This window comes from Mixophyes fleayi, chromosome 9 (genome assembly GCF_038048845.1).
Source record: "Mixophyes fleayi isolate aMixFle1 chromosome 9, aMixFle1.hap1, whole genome shotgun sequence".
Taxonomy (NCBI): Eukaryota; Metazoa; Chordata; class Amphibia; order Anura; family Limnodynastidae; genus Mixophyes; species Mixophyes fleayi.
Genome location: NC_134410.1, coordinates 23,053,445 through 23,072,992, shown reverse-complemented (window position 1 = coordinate 23,072,992; position 19,548 = coordinate 23,053,445). Strand labels below are relative to the sequence as shown.

Sequence of the window (19,548 nt, the reverse complement as noted above, 5' to 3'; positions counted from 1 at the left end):
ATTACCGCCGGCTAACACACAGAGAAGAGTTTCACTGTTTGTTTTTCCTTGAAAAACCATCCCCATCCTTAGGAAGGATTGTGGTGGTTACATATACTGCTGAAATCCTCATATCACTATCACCATCTCAGGATGACCATCGCAGAAGAAGTTACATTAAAGAAATGCTTTATTTAATGAAACAAAGCATTTTCTCAAAGCATAATGACACCATTACTATATTATTTTTACTATCTATTTTTTAACATTTGTAAATCATTTTATTTATTTTCTTCTCAAGGGGAACCGGAAACCCAAGTGAAATCTGGGTCACACATGCTCGGTGATGACCCCTCTTACCAGTATCACAGGGGTGCAGAGGATCACAGCTCAACAACACAAATATTTTTTTCAGAAAGTAAGTGACAGCGCACATGATGTATGTCTCACTTCCATGGCTCACTCTTATTGATAACAGCTTAGCCCTAAAGCCCTTGTGTCTGTCAAAATAGTCCTGTCAAATGAGTCTGAAGCATCCTAGAATCTTAAGTCCTTAATGTGCCAGAATGTGCCACCCAAACTGTCCCCGACCCATTAGCTGGTTAAGAGATCAAATACTTGAGATGCCTTGTCACTTACTGCTAGGACAGAGACTCCGCAGCACCTCTGGGGATAGGATCAAAGTTTATTCCATTCTCCAGGCATCATTCACACCCCTTGTTATAGGGTTAGTTATGTTGTTGTAACCTTCTGGGTCAAGAGGTTAGTTTTCTTTACTGACAGAATCTGCCCAAAGAAAAGCCAAACACAGTATCAGATTTAATAGTTCCCTCCTTAACATGCATGTAGAGTGCAGCCCATGGTGTAAACTGAAGGACATTATCAGCCTAAACTCATATTGCAGATGATTTACAGGGACAATTTGCTGTGAGCCAGTGCGCAAAATACCAAGGGGCACATTTATCAATCTTTTCATAAAGTGAAAAATAGTTTTCAATCCTTATCGCATGGATAAGGATTGAACTATTTCTCAAATTTATGAAAAACGGATCACAGAAACAGCAGTTCCGATAAACTGCTGTTTCTGTGATAAAAAAAATCACACTTACCCCCCTCTTAGGGACGCGCTGTCTCAGGATCTCCTCCAGGTTTTCTTCGTTTCTCTTGATCCTTCAATTGCGCATGTGCATTTCGAAGAACTGCACATGCGCACAAAGATCCCCTCTCTGTCTCTGCAACTATCGTTGCAGAGAGCGAGCGGTGAGTGACAGGGAGGGATCATGTGATCCCTCCACACATGCGCTGTCCAGCTCTGCTCTTCGGAGCAAAGCTGACAGCATTGGATTTTTTCAATTATGATAATGTACGCCAGCTTCAGCTTCGAAAAAAATGTTTTTTCTGAACTTGTTAGATTGCGGTTGGGAGCAGTCACCATACTTTTGAATGGTGACTGCTTGCAAAAACGAAGAGGAATGCAAAGCAGCAGATATCCACGATATCTGCTGCGATGCCCCCTTCTTAAATATGCGAGTGTCACGGAGGGACCTGGATCTCACGGTAAGTGCAAATGTCCTCGGTTCTGACTAGATGGTCCTTGGTGCACTAAGATTTCTCCAGGGTTAGGGCTTGACCTACGCATTAATGGGGATAGCTGTTTTCGCTGGCGATAACACAGTTTCCACTAGCTATTACAATTATGCTATATATTATATATTGCTAAGATAACAATTGTTAAGCAGCAAAAAAAAAAATCTTTTCACCGTGATAGGTTTTCTCCAAAAGTTAGCAGCATCTCAGGATAGCATTGTCTGTAGGAAAGGGCTAAATGCTTTTTTTTTTTGTTTCTTTCTTTTTTAAAGTGGGCGGTATGGTGGCTCACTGGTTAGCACTTCTGCCTCACAGCACTGGGGTCATGAGTTCAATTCCCCAACATGGCCTTATCTGTGTGGAGTTTGTATGTTCTCCCCGTGTTTGCGTGGGTTTCCTCCGGGTGCTCCGGTTTCCTCCCACACTCCAAAAAAACATACTGGTAGGTTAATTGGCTGCTAACAAATTGACCCTAGTCTATCTGTGTGTGTGTGTGTGTGTGTGTGTGTGTGTGTGTGTGTGTGTCTGTCTGTCTGTCTGTCTGTCTCTGTGTGTGTTAGGGAATTTAGACTGTAAGCCCCAATGGGGCAGGGACTGATGTGAGTGAGTTCTCTGTAGAGCGGAATTAGTGGCGCTATATAAATAAATGATAATGATGATGATGAAGTGCAGGCCATATTTCATGCTTCTCCTCATACTCATATTCTCTGACACTGAACTCACAGAAGGAGCAGAGCCTTAGAAGCGATAGAATCCAGTTCTGTGAGCACCCCAAGTAATTCTGCTGTCATAGGCACAAACTATGTATATGAGTGCCATTTTTTAGTCATATGAAGGGGTAACGTGAGTACCCTCAATCATTTTTAAAATCTGGCTCCTATCAATAGAACAATGTTATCACTGCGTAAAAGTATGATTTTTATTCACTATCAGCGTAGTAGAGCCTCACATTTATTTTATATAACCTTCATTTTTATTTGCTGAGGATTATGTAATTACACCCATGTTAGCACTTTGATGTGACAGAGGAATGTTCCCCAGTAGGGTAGCTGGGCAGAGAAAGACCCAAAGCCCTTCATGCAGACCCATTAACTTTTACAATAGATCACCCAATAACAAAAAAAAAAAACCTTTTAGGAGCCTAAAATTAACTGCCAAGCACTAAAACAAACCACAGTGAGAACTATCACCGCTATCACTTCTCCAGTAATGTTGGGCAAAAGCTTTCAGTGTAGAATGAAGTGAATTTGCCAAGACAGAAACCGATCTCCTAAGTTGTTTTAGTGAGTTCTTATTGATAAATTAGGGGGGGGGGGATATCTTTTATATCACTGCAAAAGTCGCCAATAGAAAATTTTTATTTATTGCTGTAGTGGGAAGAATTGATAAATAGGCCCCCTAAATTTCAAAGCTAAAAGAATTAGAAAATGTATAGATTTAATTTGCAGAATAAAAGAAGTTGTACTATGCAGTTGACTGGCACAATAGAGGTGTGCAGCAATGTGCGGCACTTAGCAATGTTGCAAAGCCATCACCCTCTGTAGAGGGTTCCCAACACTCTGATTGACAGATAGGGCTGGTTATTACTCTGATTGGTCGGCACAGTCCACAAATCAGAGTGCCATACAGCCAAACTTCCTCTCCAGTACACAGAATGACAGCTAGGGACAGCAAGTACAGTTAAATATTCTTTTATTTTACGTATTCTTGATTTATACTTTGCTTAGTAGACAACAATAGTCAATAATAACAATTTACAAGGAATCAAGATAGGGAATTTAGACTGTAAGCTCCAATGGGGCAAGAACTGATGTGAATGAGTTCTCTGTACAGCGCTGTGGAATCAGTGGCGCTAGATAAATAAATGGTGATGATGATGATGATGATGATGAATCAATATAGCAATTCAGCAATATAAAAACAAAACAGTTATTAGCGTAAATGAATAACAAATACAAAATAATATAGGTGAAAAACATCTAGACAAGGGAAGGTGGGATATGGGGAAAAAAGAGGGGAGAAAGTGCATAACAAATTGTGGAAGGTATATCAAGAAATCAAAGCGTGTACAATTATGGAATAAACATATATGGGTATCTCATAAATTGGATAATAATTTGAAAGGATATGTATCAAGTCATCACTATGGAAATGTTTTCAGTGTGATAGGAGGGCTCAGGTTAGTAGTGTATGGTATTCATCAGTTTCTTTAAATTTCAACCGGTTAAACCAAGTAGCTATAAACTGTATTGACAGGTAAATATTCTATCGGGGTCTGCATAATCCCAGCGCCAGAGAGTTGCCAGCAGAGATTTGGTGGTCTGCATTGTTAATGTTGAGCTGCTTTGGTGATATTTTTACATAAATGCAAGAAATAAGTGATAATAAAAAATCTAACTTATCGCTCTGTTAATAAATATTCTTATAAGGTCTATAACCTGTCTCTCTATCAGCAGTGTTACTATTTCTTTGTTTTTTTCTTATTGCCTAGGAGCAATATATTATTTTTCCCTTTTACCTTGCAGGCACTCAAAGGAACAAGAAGTGACTTATAAATTCTTGAACTCTCTCTCTCTCTTTTGTTTTATTAGCTGTTTCTTGGCTCTGCAGTATTTGCCTCAGAGCACTATATAGTTTTCCTTTACGCCTCACAGGTGATTAAAGGTACAGGATGAACATACAAAGTCCCCACTTACATCTCACTATGTTGTAGCTGTATGATGCTGAACGTTCCTAAAGACCACCACTTCACTGTAGCGCAGATCCCCCAGCACCCCACACATTACACATCACAGCTACAATTTACATGTTGTACTCTGCATCATCACCAGACATTTGTCACCTGATTCATCAAGGAAGTCAAATTAAATGTGTTTGGCGTTTATTTTTCTTATTTGTTTAAAAATGCAGACATAGGCATACACACGTTCGTACTCAAAAAGGAGCGGATCTTAAGATATATCTCTTGATGAACATGGGCCTAGGTCAGCTCTCCTCTATAATGTTTGTTTTGTCGCTACCAATAAACATTGCCCAATGCGATTATTGTGGTTCCAATGCACAAAGAGATTTAAAGGCAAAATATAGCAGGATTTACAGCAAACCATGATAATGAATAAAAGATATAACATAATACAGGAAAGCATAAACCGAATACATTACATTATGCAAGTGCGTCCTGGGCCCAGGTCCATATTCAGCCTCGTAGTCAGGAAGAGAGAGCTTTACACTGGCCCAGGGAGCTTATATGCAGTTTGAAGTAACATAAACAGTGATGATGTCACAAATATACACAGATAACACTAAGAGAGGATTTCGTTGGTCCAGGGTTAACAATGGTCCAGTAGACTGCTGGTCATAGGTCAGTAAATTTGATCTTCTCCCAAAGGACGGGGCAACTCAGGCCAACTGTTGCCTACGTGTTTTCCCACCGAATAACCAGTTTAAACTGACCCTTAAACAAAGTGCTTTTGAGTATTAATCTCATGCCATTCATAACTTGTGATCTCGGTATGCGATCGTTTATCTATTAACACCGAACTTTAGCTAGTAAAATATAGATTAATATGAGAGCAAACTCCACACATTTCAGTTGATCTAAGCCCTACTTACCCTTACTGTAGTAATATCTATGTATAAATAATCTCTAATACATTTTACTAATAAATTAATGTGGATTGAAACCTTAATAAATGTGTACTATTTACAAGTGTAAGTCTGAATGTAAATGTGTGTGTTGTTAATCCGAACATTTGCGTCATTACACATTTGGCGTAGTAATCGCAATCTCATGGTAGACCAATATTAAATAATTTAGCAGACTTCATCCAGTTATTTGACTGTCACACCTCTAACAGAATACACTGCAGGATACGCCCAATACATATGTGGAATATAAAGTCACAAAAAAACTTACAAAAAAAACCAACTATTCAATTAGGTCACCTGTTAATAATATAGTGAATAATAACAAAACATTTCCCTCCCCCCATAATATATATTTATTAGGATGTTATTAATGTCTACTGTACACAAAATACATTTTTACAGTTGCTCCAGATTGCAAACACATGTTATAGCATACAAACACAGCCGTCATCACTAGTAATCTGCACTTACACCTTCCCTGTAGCTGGAGCAAGTGATACGACTCAAAATCACTTACCTTAGAGATGCCCAAAGCTTGACTAGGACGCTTCTGCATGTGCTCAAGCCTGGCACGCCCTTACTGTACATACGCCCAGTCCCCTCCCCATTCTGCCCCTGGAACTCTGCAATTCTGCTCCAAGATGAATTGGACATTGTTGCGTTCTCTGGTGTATGGGTCATTTCTGGCCATGCACAGAGCGATTTTACATAAAATACGGCACGTATCAGCATATACATGCCTAAATGAATCAGGCCCTTGGTATCTGCATTGTTAAGCCAAAAGAGATTTTAGGGTCCCCCTTCTATAGCAGTCTCCAAAATAGCATTGCCATCGTATTGTGGTTACTAAGATACCCTATTTATTGTATTGGTCACTAACATGTTATAAAACAGTCACCGCATTTCTCCCAACTTGGAACATGATGTGGACATGGCCATACCCTTGTGGACATGTCTTCTACTTTTGAAGCTTTAGGCTGTCTGCTATTCCCCTCTCCTTCCCTCCTAGCACTCTTCTATTGCCGCATGCATATCTTCCAATTTCGAGTGGCATCCGTTCATTGCAGAGCATCGGTAAATGGGACATACCTCCCTACTTTATCACCTGTAGAACAAACATGTCCCAATTGGGATGGTTTGGGCAGAGCCCTCAAATCAGGTCTGTCTCACCTAGATCGGGAATGTTGTTAGGTATGGTCACCAGAATGCCTTCTGTATTGTATATTAGACACTTTAATACTCTTTGTATTGAATAGAGGTTACTAATACTGAATATCAGTCACTAGAATGCCAAGTGTACTGTATATTGTTGCCCACTGTATTATAAATTTATTATTAGCATAAGAATGGGATTGAATAATGGTATACCTGTCTGCATCTCACAGAAATAACAGTTTTCATATAGCGATAAAGCCACATCCATATATGCAATGGTCGAGGTGTGAATATAGGAGTGACGGTATTATTATTATTATTTATTTATTTATTTAGGCACCACAGATTCCATAGCACCGGATACAGAAGCAAGTAAAAAATAGATGGGGTAATACATATAAATTGCACAGATGAATGTGAGTAATGCTATGGAGACTCAAACAGAATGCAGCAAAAGACATGAAGGGATGAACAAGGAAGTCAGACAGTAGACAGACACGGGACAATAGGTAGAGAGGACCCTGCCCGCAAGTGCTTACATTTTAGAGGGAAGGGTGGTGAGAGGCAGCAGGACCATCTGGGAAGAGATGGAGATGGCAGACGAGGAAGAGAAGGTGATGGATAGAATGGTTAGGAGGTGGTAGAATAGGCGAGCTTGAAAATGTGACTTTTTAGTGAGCATTTGAAGGACTTAAGGTTGGGGGAGAGAGGAGTGAGACAGGGTAGAGAGTTCCAAAGATTTGGAACAGCAAGGCAGGTGTTTTTGAGGCAAGCATGGGAGGAGGTATTGGGAGGTGAGTTGAGGCGGAGGTCAGAGGCAGAGCAGAATGGCCAGGTAGATATGTACCTCGAGAAGGTCAGAAATGTAATGGGGAGAAGTGTTGGTAAGGACATTGTACGTGAGGGTAAGAAGCTTGAACTGAATTCTGAAACGGATAGAGAGCCAATAAAGGGATTTGCGCTGAGGGAAAGTGGAAGAGGTGCGTAGGGAGAGGAAGATGAGCCTAGCATTCAGTATGGATTGAAGGTCAGAAATGTGAGAGTTAGTAAGTCCAGTGAGGAGGAGGTTGCAATAGTCGAGACAAGAAATGATGAGTGAATGGATCAGGATTTTGGTTGCTTCCTGAAAGAGAAAGGGATGGATTTTCGTGATGTTACGGAGGAGGAAGTATGGAAATTTAAATGTGGCAGTATAGAAAATAAGTCAATGGAATAGTTTTACAATGAAGACAGTAGAAGTGGCGTGTCGAAGTCGTATAATTGGATGAACGAAAGTATATTGGTTAATATTGTTTTGCCGTGCGATTGCGATCTGTACGCCACTTAACACAGATCCGTACACCACGTAACACGTGGCATGGTGCGATCGCACGGTAAAATACGTACGCACACACTCGCATTACAACATTTAGTTATTTATATAATTCATATTCATATTGGTTCCGTTACACTGTAATTTATGAGCAGATAGTATTTGGTTTATTATTAGTCTATATATATTATGATTATATGTACACTTCAGTGATATTCAAGGTTCAGGTTATAGGAAAGGTATCATGCCTAGTATCATATTAAAACCCTATTCATCAGCAGCTGTCCGGTTCCATCGCCGAAGAGATCGCATATTGCATACTCTAGTTATTGATGTTAGGGAATAAACCTTTGTATGATGCTGGCTATGAAATGCTAATTTACTAAGATGTAACTGGAGCATTGGCGGGAAGAAAGGAGCTCATCCCCTGGAGAGACGACCCCCACCTTTGGATTCCTTAGATTGAATCAGCCTATGACCTGTTTAGCCTGGACCCATCTGATGTCTGGACCTATAGAAGCAAGCCACGTCATTTGCATTGTTCTCTGTAACACTAAATGTGTATATATGATCATAGCTGCGCACCCAGTTCTCAGTCTTCACTGACCGCAGTATTCTAACAGATATACTGTTCACTGGGTCCCGTGGGTGCGCAGCGAGTGCATACGATAGCAGCGGTATGTATTTATCTTTTGGTATTGGCTGTACTGCACTGTATCATAATATAATAATGTATTGAATTGTTGACTATTTACATCTGCTAAAATAAATCACTTTGTGCTTTAGAAACACAATACAATCGCTTGGGTAATGCTTATTTGAAAACGATAGAATTACTTTAATAGGCGGTATGGCAAACCACCGTATATCAGACAATTTCAATGAATGTATACACAGTGCACCAAGTGGGGTGGTATGTGCAGGTATGATATACCGGCACTTCTTCTTCTCACTTCCTTTGAAGCTGCTCACATGCTTGGTAGCGCAAACACATTCACCGCCACCGGCCCAGGCTTTGAGAATTGCACATGACAGGCATTTAAGCTTTCAAGCGCTGTGAGCCCTTTGTGACGTCCTTAGGCCTCCGTGCCAGCCCTGCAGAGCAGAGGAGAAAGGAAGGGGAAGAGACTCAGATAAATGCAATTGCATGCAATTCATGTCCGAACCCAATTGACACTTACAACTGTCTACGACTTGAAGAATGGGAAGGTGCGGATGTATGTAGGCAATGTACTGTTAGAGCGTGCCAAGGGTGTTCTGATGCAGATACCGCTGATTCCAGTCCTGAGTGTTTCGTAAGTATGCTTGTTTCAGTCATATCATTTGCACCAGCTACAGGGCAGGTGTAAGTGGCGACTGATAGTGATAACTGTCACATGATGGTCGTTGTGTTAAAAACTGCACGTAAATAGCACAGAGAGACAATACAAATGCATTATATGTACAGTCTGCATTAAAAACATTTTGCATTATGCATTTAATGTATTTTTATCAATGATTATAGAATTGTTTTATTTTATAAAATGTTTTTTTTTATGCATTCTGATGTGACCTTCTATTACACATATGCATGTGTGTATCCTGCACTCTGTTGTGTCTGTTAATATTGACATGTAATATTCAGGCACAGCATACTTACACCCAGATTCAAATTGAGACGCATCTCGGGTTTGAACATGGGCGATAATACACTCAAGTTCCTTACTTTTTTTTTAAGCAGAATTTGCGTCTAACTTGCGTTCAAATTTGATTCAATCCCTATGTAACTTTCTTATTACTGTGTTGTCACAAATAGATGTACCGTAAATGTGGAAAGGTAATGATTATAGGTATATACTGTGCATCATTTTGTATGGGAGTAGTGGATCCTTTCCAGAAACGTCATTCAAAAGTCTTTAATAGCGTCCAGTCTATCTCCGTGTATTGATGATGACCTATATACCTATATATGCAGTTTATACTTAGGTTCTAGAATTCCTTTACTCTCCTCTACTCGTGCAGAGGTAATAAGCTACGTGCCACACACTCACGTGGCAGCACAACAGTAATAACGCTACATAATCGTCAGTCAACCACCTTTTTGAATAATACAAGGGGCGAATGCAGGATTTGTATAGAGGGGTTTCCACGCTACGATGCCAATGGGCGTGACCAGCATGCATGGGGGCGTGACTATACTTTTAGACAGTGCTTGGCTGCTCTCCAATTCTTCCTATTCCCATCATATACACAGGCAATTCCTATCCTCATCATATACACGGGGCAAGTCACCTCAAGCATATAGTGCCCCAAGTTGGGAGGGGGTTTCCAGACACTAGAAACCCCCTTCGGTTTGCCTATGGAATATGCGCATGAGTGAGCCGGCTAGGCTGTTCCAGTTCCACTAATTCAAAAAAAGCAACAAAATAATTGTAATAAAACAGATTTAAATATTTAAAAAATAGACAAAAAATGCTTATGTTCTTGCCATCTCAGGACAAGGGAACAAGAACAAGTATTGCGGCGGTACATGTACAGCAGTGATGATTGTTAAATAGACTACCCGGCTCAACCATGTGCATATCCCCAGAGATTGGAGCGGCAAAACGTAAGTTAACCCTTACCACTCTGGACAAGTATCAGCTGCTGCAAAACAGATTTTTTGTTTTTTGTTAGAAACCGCGCCAGTAACCGATTTTTTTACCGCTGCGAAAAGATACAAAATTATCCTTATGGCCGCTTGTTAATAAATAAGTACTTTTCTCCTACCATTTAACTAAAGACCAGAGTGTGCTCCATAATGTATACCATATAAGCCAGACAACTGTGATATGCCTTGTGCAAAGCACAGCTGTCCCACTGTACAGTGCATAAGACACATTGGTGTTAGTATAAGTAGGATCCTATAGTCCTCTGATCTTCTCTGAATTACTAATCCCTCCCCTCTTCTGTACTATGAGCTCCTACACAGGAATGCTCCCCCTCCGCTATTGTACAAAGTCTTACAGTGGGTGTGTGAGTCACAAATGAAGAGGCAGACTAAAGGGCTCTGAGACAATCCTCCCCTCTAACTCACCCACCCCATCTAACCGTGCACTCCCCAACTCACTTTTCACAACACTTCCACACAGATTTTCTCTCTCTTTGCTGAAAGTTACCTTTTCAAAGTTCTTTTTTTTGTACTATTTATACTCTTGAAAGCTGGATTTATTTGACACTGTGCTGTATGTTTGGGATGTTTATTTTCTATTTACCATCTACTGGATCTGATTACTTAGTGTGAGAATTACCCACTCGTTTTGGAGTGTTTTGGGATAGCAATAACAAACTGGAATTTTGGGGATATTTGTATTGTTAATGGTTTAATTTACAGATTTTTTGGAAAATAGTTTTTGAGGAGTTTGATTTTTTTTGGGCTCAGATGAAGAGTTAACATCTCAAGTGCCGTCTGGAAATGTGGAGTGGAGAACATCTTGTCACCAGGATGGGAACAATGTTTTGGGTGCTGGTTCTCCTGGGAATACTGGGAGCTGTATTAGCAGAGAATGGTGAGTACAAACAAAACCATTGTCTACCGATTATCAGAGCAAAGACAGAGACACAATGAAAAGAATGTGTAGTCTGAGACCTAGACAGACAAGAGAGACAACTTCACCTCCAAATACACAAACCTCCAACCTCTTCCTACTACATGGACAACAGAACACAGATCTGCCACCTGCTTCTAAAATAAGACATCTCCACTTATTGCACAGAAATCTGGAGACAGACAGACATACATAGACATTAGGGGGTCAATGTATTAACCTGCGGTTTTTGCAAGTCGCCGATATTTAATGACTTTGCACGGCAAATTTCAAACGGCTATATCTTTAAAGGCAAAACTTGCCTTTAAAGACTTTGCTGTTTTTAATTTGCCCTGCAAAGTCGCTGAATATTGGCGACTTGCAAAAACAGCAGTTTTATACATTTACCCGCAGGTCACACAGTCCACTTACCTTCATTTGATACATCAGCACACAGATTTCTCATCTCCTCCTAATGCACAGGTATCAGGACACAGACCTCTCACCTCCTCTAATACACAGACATAATAACACAGTCCTCATACTGCCTCCTTATAGACAGACATCATACCACAGACTGCGCACCTCCTCCTTATACACAACAATCAGGACACATATCTCTCACCTCCTTCTAATATGTAAACATAAGACACAAACCTCTCATCTCCTCTTAATACACAGGCATCAGGGAACAGACCTATCACATTTTCCTAATATATAGATATCAGTGCACAGTTCATTCACCTCTTCCTAATACACAGACATCAGGATACAGACCTCTCACCTACTCCTAATACACAAACATCAGAACACAGTCCGCTCACTTCTTCCTAATACACAGATATGAGAAAGAATTCTCACCTACTCCTAATACACAGGCATCAGGATAGAGACCTCTCACCTGCTCCTTATACACATACATCAGGAAAAGAGTCTTACCACCTCCTAAAACACAGACATAAAGATAGACACCTCTCACCTCTCTCTCATATACATGCTCAAGACACAGGGTCCAATTTATCACAATCACTTATTGACGTCATACTCTGCTCCGCTAACACTGGCCCAGAGCGGAAAGATTTAACTTACCGCTTTGCCGGACCAGTTTCTGCAGTAATGCGCATGCTTGAGTCGAGCATGGTGAGCTTGTGCACACATAGTAGGGGTAAAAGCCCAAATTTGGGCTTTCAGTTCCACTAATGTGGAAAAAAAATAATGAAAAGTTTTAAAACAGATTACAAATATTTTAAACAGAAAAATACTTTTAAAAATTGACCTTTGTAAAAATGTTTTATTCCTTGTAATAAAGCATTTTTTAATTCATTTTTCTTCTGATACATTTAATGTCATGATGCTTGTTAAATCAGCTTCCCCATATAAGGGCATGGGGTAGCTATCACAAGCAGGAGAATCTTACCGCTGGCTGGAGTTATTGACAGTGATAGCAGAGCAAAAACTCACTTTCGCTGGCAATAGGGCTTTTCTCCCAATGAGGCTCACCTCCTCCTTATACACAGACATCAAGACACAGGGTTATATTTACTAAACTGTGGGTTTGAAAAGTGGAGATGTTGCCTATAGCAACCAATCAAACTCTAGCTGTCATTTTGTAGAATGCGCTAAATAAATGAAAGCTAGAATCTGATTGGTTGCTATGGGCAACATCTCCACTTTTTAAAACTCGCAGTTTAGAAATTATACCCACAGACTTCTCATCTTCTCCTAAGACACAAATATAAGGACACAGAACTCTTACCCTCTCCCAATACACAGACATCAGGATACAGATCGCTCACCTCTTTTTTACTACACAGACAGAAAAACACTGAATGAGTAATGTAATGTCGCTCATTCAGGGGTTTTAATGTCCCCGCATTGCACCCACACCAGGAGCGCACTGAGGATTTTTAAGGGGGGGTTTCCCCTCCACCCCCAAAAAAAAAAAAGAGAGAGTTTCGGCAGCACTGTACTACACAGCAGCAGTGGCGCTGTCAAAGAAGCGTCCACGGCGGTGCTGTATAGTACACTGCCGCTATGTAGGGCACTTTTTTAGTGGAGGGGAGGGGTTTCTGAAGACCCAGAAACCCCCCCTGTGTGCGCCCCTGCACACTAAGCACTGGCCGCTAACATGGAGGAGCATGTAAGTGATGTTATTGCCCAGCCCCATTCTCCGAGACTTAAGGGAGCAGAAGATATTGACCTTACCTCCCGACAATCTCTGGAGTGAATGGAAGGGGGCGCTGCCTATGGCTGCAACACTCCTTACACCAGCTCTGTATCCAGACATCAGGATTCAGACACACATTCTCCTTATACATAAACATAAGGATACAGGCCTCTGGCATCATCCTAATACACAGTCATCAGCATAATTGACTTCTCCCCTCCTCCTAATACATAGAGATCAGGATACAGACCAGTGGCGGATCCAGCCTAGACTGTTAGAAAGGGGCGGAGCCTGAAACCCCCCCCCCCCCCCTAAACTGCCCCGGGTACAGTAGTTTTCTAGATCCGCCCCTGCCTCCTCCTAATACAAAAACATCAAGACATAAACCAACTTTTCCACCAGCATAAGACCTCTCACCTGCTAATACCTAATGCAAAGACATCCGGTGAGAGAACTCTCACTTTCTCCTCATACTCAGAAAGCAGTACAGTAACCTCTCATCATCTCCTTATACACAGTCAGCAGGACACAGACCTCACACCTCCTCCTTATACACAAACATTATGAAGAACAAGATTAACACAGCTCAGCACATCAACATATCTGCAATGAGACTACTTTTAGAGCAAGTTTATGGTTAAGTCTGTGCATCAGGTGTGCACTGTTATTGATCTCAAAAGAACAAGATAAGTGAAAATGTCACTGCAAAGCACAGCCTAGTATCACATTTGGCTGCTTCCATTATTAAATTAAATGTTTACAGTTTTTCTCCAATTATACTGCTTGATTGACCCTTATTTTTTAACAAAACTCCTAAAAGTAAAGGGACAGAGTTTGCCTGTATTACATATGACAGAACCTCCCGCAGAACCCCTGATACCTGAATCTGGGATGCCAGTGTGGGCTCATGTGCTGGAGCACTCAGTACAGCCATACCTCTTCATTAGAGCTCCATTTCGCTGCAGCCAAATTAGATGACCTAAAGGGCCTTTTGCAAAAAAAAGTCAATTAGTGCTGCAATTTGCCACAAATATATAGCCGGGGCAGCCCCAGCAATATTGTCTGTGAGTGGTAAGAGATAAGTTAACATTTCTCCGGACCAGCCTGTGTGAGCTGGAAAAACAGCATCAACAGCTGGGCAGCATGGTGGCATAGTGGTTAGCACTTCTCCCTCACAGCACTGAGATCTTGAGTTCAATTCCCTACCATGGCCTTATCTGTGAGGAGTTTGTATGTTCTCCCCGTGCTTGCGTGGGTTTCCTCCGGGTGCTTTGGTTTCCTCACACACTACAAAAAACATACTAGTAGATTAATTGGCTGCTAACAAATTGACCCTAGTCTGTCTGTGTGTGCGTATATTAGGGAATTTATTATATATATATGGCATATGGCATTTATTATATATATATGGCATAGTATAATAATATATTAGGGCAGCACAGTGGCGTAGTGGTTAGCACGTCTGCCTCACAGCATTGGGGGTCATGAGTTCAATTCCCGACCATGGCCTTATCTGTGTGGAGTTTGTATGTTCTCCCTGTGTCTGCGTGGGTTTCCTCCAGGTGCTCCGGTTTCCTCCCACACTCCAAAAACATACTGGTAGGTTAATTGGCTGCAATAAAAAAAATAAAAAAATTGACCCTAGTCTCTCCCTCTCTGTCTGTCTGTGTGTGTGAGTGTGTGTCTATAGTAGGGAATTTAGACTGTGAGCTCCAATGGGGCAGGGACTGATGTGAATGAGTTCTCTGTACAGCGCTGCGGAATTAGTGGCGCTATATAAATAAATGATGATGATGATGATGATGATTATATAAATAAATGGGGATGATGATGATGATGATGAACAGCATCGTCATTAGGGCTTTTGACCCATTGATAAATCAGCCCATTAAGCTCAAACTGAATCCTAGCTTCAGCTAACACTGTAGGGAGTTCTGGGTAAGGGAAGCTCATGTTAAGGACAGGTTGAACAAAAGATGACAACTCCATGTACATACATATATTTATGTGTGTATATTTATGCACATTGGGTCTTATTTGCATCATATTTGTGCCCAAATGAAGCAAGGAACTTAGCTTAAATGATTTGAAAGTACTAATGTCCACCCTGCTGTTCCCTACAACAATAGGAACGCAATGTTCACTGTTTTATGCCATGGGTACAGATCACCGCAAGGAACCAACCATGTCCATTGCAAATTATGCACACCAGATTTATTCACCAAATCTGTTAAAATTGGACGCACTCTCTGCAAATTAGTGCTGTTAATGACAGAAGACTTGTGCTGTGTTTGCAGCTAGTAAATCACTTTTACTGTAACATTGTAGGCAACACACAGATTATTTTCATGGCCATAGTCAGCTCTTGTCTATACTTTGCTGCAATGTTTACATTGTAGCTTGTAACAAAAGATCTTGCCCAGCACATTCTTTTGATAGACGAGGGAGTGGGGGGCGTTGAGCCTTGAAATAGATTGTAACATTTCTACAGAGAACATGTGTCACCTTGTTTGTCGTGTAAGTAAACACATAGGAATATTGGAAACATTTATTTACTAAAAGAACTTCAAATGTGCAGTAACCATTAGTGATCAATAAGAGAATTAGCTTTGATCGATCTGATGCCTGTCAGACAATAAAGACAGATGTATGATTGGTTACTGTGTTAAACATATTTGCACTCTGATAGTAAGTTACCCTCATGGATACTCTAAACAATGTACACCTGTTTCTTAAACAATAGATGTTTCCTTTTTGCCTATGTTCAAAGCTGTGTTCAGCAAGTTTCATATGTCACCTAACTAGTTGGAACAGTGTATCATTTTACACAGCTATGTGATTGTTATCCATGCAACAAATTGATAGGTCTCTTGAGCGCAAGGTTTAGGGAACACAGACTGACTGCCACTTGGGCTATACTGTATGTGTAAGAGATAATGAGGCATGCATTTAATTTTGTCACTGTAAATCTTTAAATGTACATCAATTACCAGCTCTTTGGGGCTTGGGAAGTTATTTCAGTTATTTCAGACCTGCAGTTTCTCCTAAACTTCCTTACTGGTGGCTAAGTAGTTAGCACTTCTGCCTCACAGCGCTGGGGTCGTGAGTTCAATTCCCGTCCATGACCTTATCTGTGTGGAGTTTGTATGTTCTCCTCGTGTTTGCGTGGGTTGCCTCTGGGTGCTCTGGTTTCCTCCCACACTCCAAAAACATACTAGTAGGTTAATTGGCTGCTCTCAAATTGACCCTAGTGTGTGTGTGTGTGTGTGTGTGTGTGCGCGTGCACGCTATGGAATTTAGACTGGGACAGCACTGTGGCTCAGTGGTTAGCACTTCTGCCTCACAGCGCTGGGGTCATGAGTTCAATTCCCGTCCATGACCTTATCTGTGAGGAGTTTGTATGTTCTCCCCGTGTTTGTGTGGGTTTCCTCCGGGTGCTCCGGTTTCCTCCCACACTCCAAAAACATACTGGTAGGTTAATTGGCTTCTATCAAAATTGACCCTAGTCTGTCTTTCACTGTCTATCTCTGTCTGTGTGTATATGTTAGGGAATTTAGACTGTAAGCGCCAATGGGGCAGGGACTGATGCTAATGAGTTCTCTGTACAGCGCTGCGGAATTAGTGGCGCTATACAATAAGCCTGGTGTTTTGAAAGTAAACATTAATAAGGTTTATTTAATGGAATACAAACAAGTATACTAGTAGGTTGATTGGCTTCTATTAAATTGAGCTTATTCTCTCTCGGTCTGTGTATGTTAAGGAATTTAGACTGTAAGCTCCAATGGGGCTGGGACTGATGTGAGTGAGTTCTTTGTACAGAGCAACGGAAATATTGGCGCTATATAAATAGCTGCTGCTGATGATGATGGAGTAATGTGAAATGGTGATTGACGACAGTATTAAAACATGAAGCTTTGAAGAGGGTGGAGCCTTCATTCTTCCAATCAGATTCTGTCGCTCCTGGGGCTAAACACCGCCCCCTTCTATAAAAAGCTCTCCCGTTTTAATTCTGTCAGAACCAGCCTTTGTCTGTTAGCAACACTTGTGTGTACTATTCCTTGTACACTGAAAACCTCATTCACTATCAGAAAAGGGGCTCTGTTTTCTGCGTTGTTCTCTCAGCCCAGTCCTGGTAGAATGTTGGCATTATAAGATCATGCACTTTTTTATTTTAGTCTAAACCTTATAGTTAGAAATACAGATTTTAGCTGTACATGTAGGGAGGATAGTTGATTTACACAGTGAGGACCATTTATATAACAGTTCTAAAATGGTGCTTCTAAAATCAATGCTACGTTTGTAAAGTTTTTTATGCAAATTTTTATGAAAAGTCCACCATAAACCTTGCACTTTTTCTATGTCAGTTCTGTTATAAGAAATGGCTACAAACTTTACTGTTTTCTATTTAATAAAATAAATCATTGTGTGTTGCCAATCTGGTACCCATTGTTGTCCCCGGATTTTTATGCGATATGATAACCCAATTATTATAATGAATCTGAGAGCAATAGAGCCAGATCCATGTATGCAAACTGGTTTCGGAAATGTATATTGGTCCTTAGTTTTGCCATATCTGCACTTTGACGAAGCAAGGAAATAAATTATGCACTCCACATAGGTAAGTTACATCCCCCATCCTCTGACGTCCACCCAATTATCAATACAAAATGCACCAAAATTCATGCTCAGTTCTATAAATATAGGTGCATGCATGGCATATATGTGATGTGATGTCATCACTGGCTTGTGTTGCTTATTCTGTGGCTGATAAATATCCCTTACTGTAACATTGCCGGGACACACAGTATATTTTCATGGTCATCTGCTTTTTCTCTCTTTGTTTTATGATACATTTAATGGTTGCATTGTAATAGCTGAGTTCTGTGTGTTCCTCAAAGCATAGCTCACATTGCTGGCTGTGGCCTATATCTCTATAGCAGGTCAAGTTTACCCTGAAGTTAAAAGTCTTACTGCTTCCCCCATAGGGCCCTTGGAAGTTTTTTTTGCAACATTCATATCTACCATAAACAGCCATAAACTAAATTGTATGGATTGTTTTTAAAGGGATCAGCTTGAAGATGCGAGTCTGTAAGAATTATATTTCTCTTTCCATGTTAAACTTTGACAGCATTGCTTTAGATAATCTTTAGTCATTTTATGTATTGAAATCATTAGTCTGATTGAATCATTCTGCTGGCATTAATCTGAGTCACTCTCCAGTGCTTCTACAACACTGTGGAATGCCAAAGTTTAGGGGAACTCCAACCAACTTCATACAGTAGACTTTTTGTACCTTATTGGGTTTTGGAATGTTCCTCTAACTTTCTAATTTGTAAAGAGGAAGTCATTGTACTCTCTGATGGTGAAAACAACTATATGAAAAACAATTGCTGAAAAATAATGAATTCATAGGCAGAAAACTGCACATTTATCAGAGGACCAGGGTGAAATTGTTTTAGGGTATTTTTATCACATTGGTGCTTATTGTAATTTTAGTTTACAGATCCATATTCAACATGTATATGTGTACTATGTATCTGCAAAAAAAATACTTGTGACATAAAAAGACAAAACAAACAAACATTTGTTTGCTAACTAAACCTTGCCATTCTCTGTGACAACTGGATCAGAAGCGCATTCGGGTGGCGACTGCATAGATGGTTAGATGCAGTGATGGTCCCATGAGATGTTAATCGGTCTCAAAATGTCACTGAAAGCTGCTTGGAGTCCAGTGACAATGGTATATGCTGCCATCAATGTGACTTGGGACTCAGGGACCAACCTTGCTGCGTTCATGTCCAGCATAGTCATACCACAGCCTCTTATGTTGCATTTACTAGCAATTTTCCGTAATGCAGTAGTATATAATATGCATACGATTAAGAGAGGTTAGCAGTTGGAGATTTGCACGGTGGCTAAGTGGTTAGCACTCCTGCCTCATTGCGCAGGGGTCATAAGTTCAATTCCTGACCATGGCCTTATCTGTGCGGAGTTTGTATGTTCTCCCCGTGTTTGCGTGGGTTTCCTTCGGGTGCTCCGGTTTCCTCCCACACTCCAAAAACATACTAGTATTTTAATTGGCTGCTATCAAAATTGACCCTAGTCTCTCTCTCTGTCTGTGTATATGTTAGGAAATTTAGACTGTAAGCTCCAAT

General features: G+C 40.6%; 2 protein-coding genes across 3 annotated transcripts in view; one reads left to right on the top strand and one right to left on the bottom strand.

The window, feature by feature from the left end:
• LOC142102210 (uncharacterized) overlaps positions 1 to 13,621 on the bottom strand; it is a 46,661-nt gene extending 33,040 nt beyond the window's left edge. Inside the window, exon 1 of one of the 2 annotated variants that reach the window (XM_075186921.1) lies at positions 13,432 to 13,621. In XM_075186921.1, the coding sequence (XP_075043022.1) occupies positions 13,432 to 13,513 (82 nt within the window). In that variant the 5' untranslated portion in view covers positions 13,514 to 13,621. Of the gene's footprint in view, positions 1 to 11,658; positions 12,103 to 13,431 lie in introns of those variants that run through there. The other variant, XM_075186924.1, reaches the window with a different exon arrangement.
• AXL (AXL receptor tyrosine kinase) overlaps positions 10,712 to 19,548 on the top strand; it is a 66,462-nt gene continuing 57,625 nt past the window's right edge. The window contains exon 1 of the mRNA XM_075186920.1: positions 10,712 to 11,208. Coding sequence (XP_075043021.1) covers positions 11,115 to 11,208 — 94 coding nt within the window. The 5' untranslated portion in view covers positions 10,712 to 11,114. The remainder of the gene's footprint in view (positions 11,209 to 19,548) is intronic.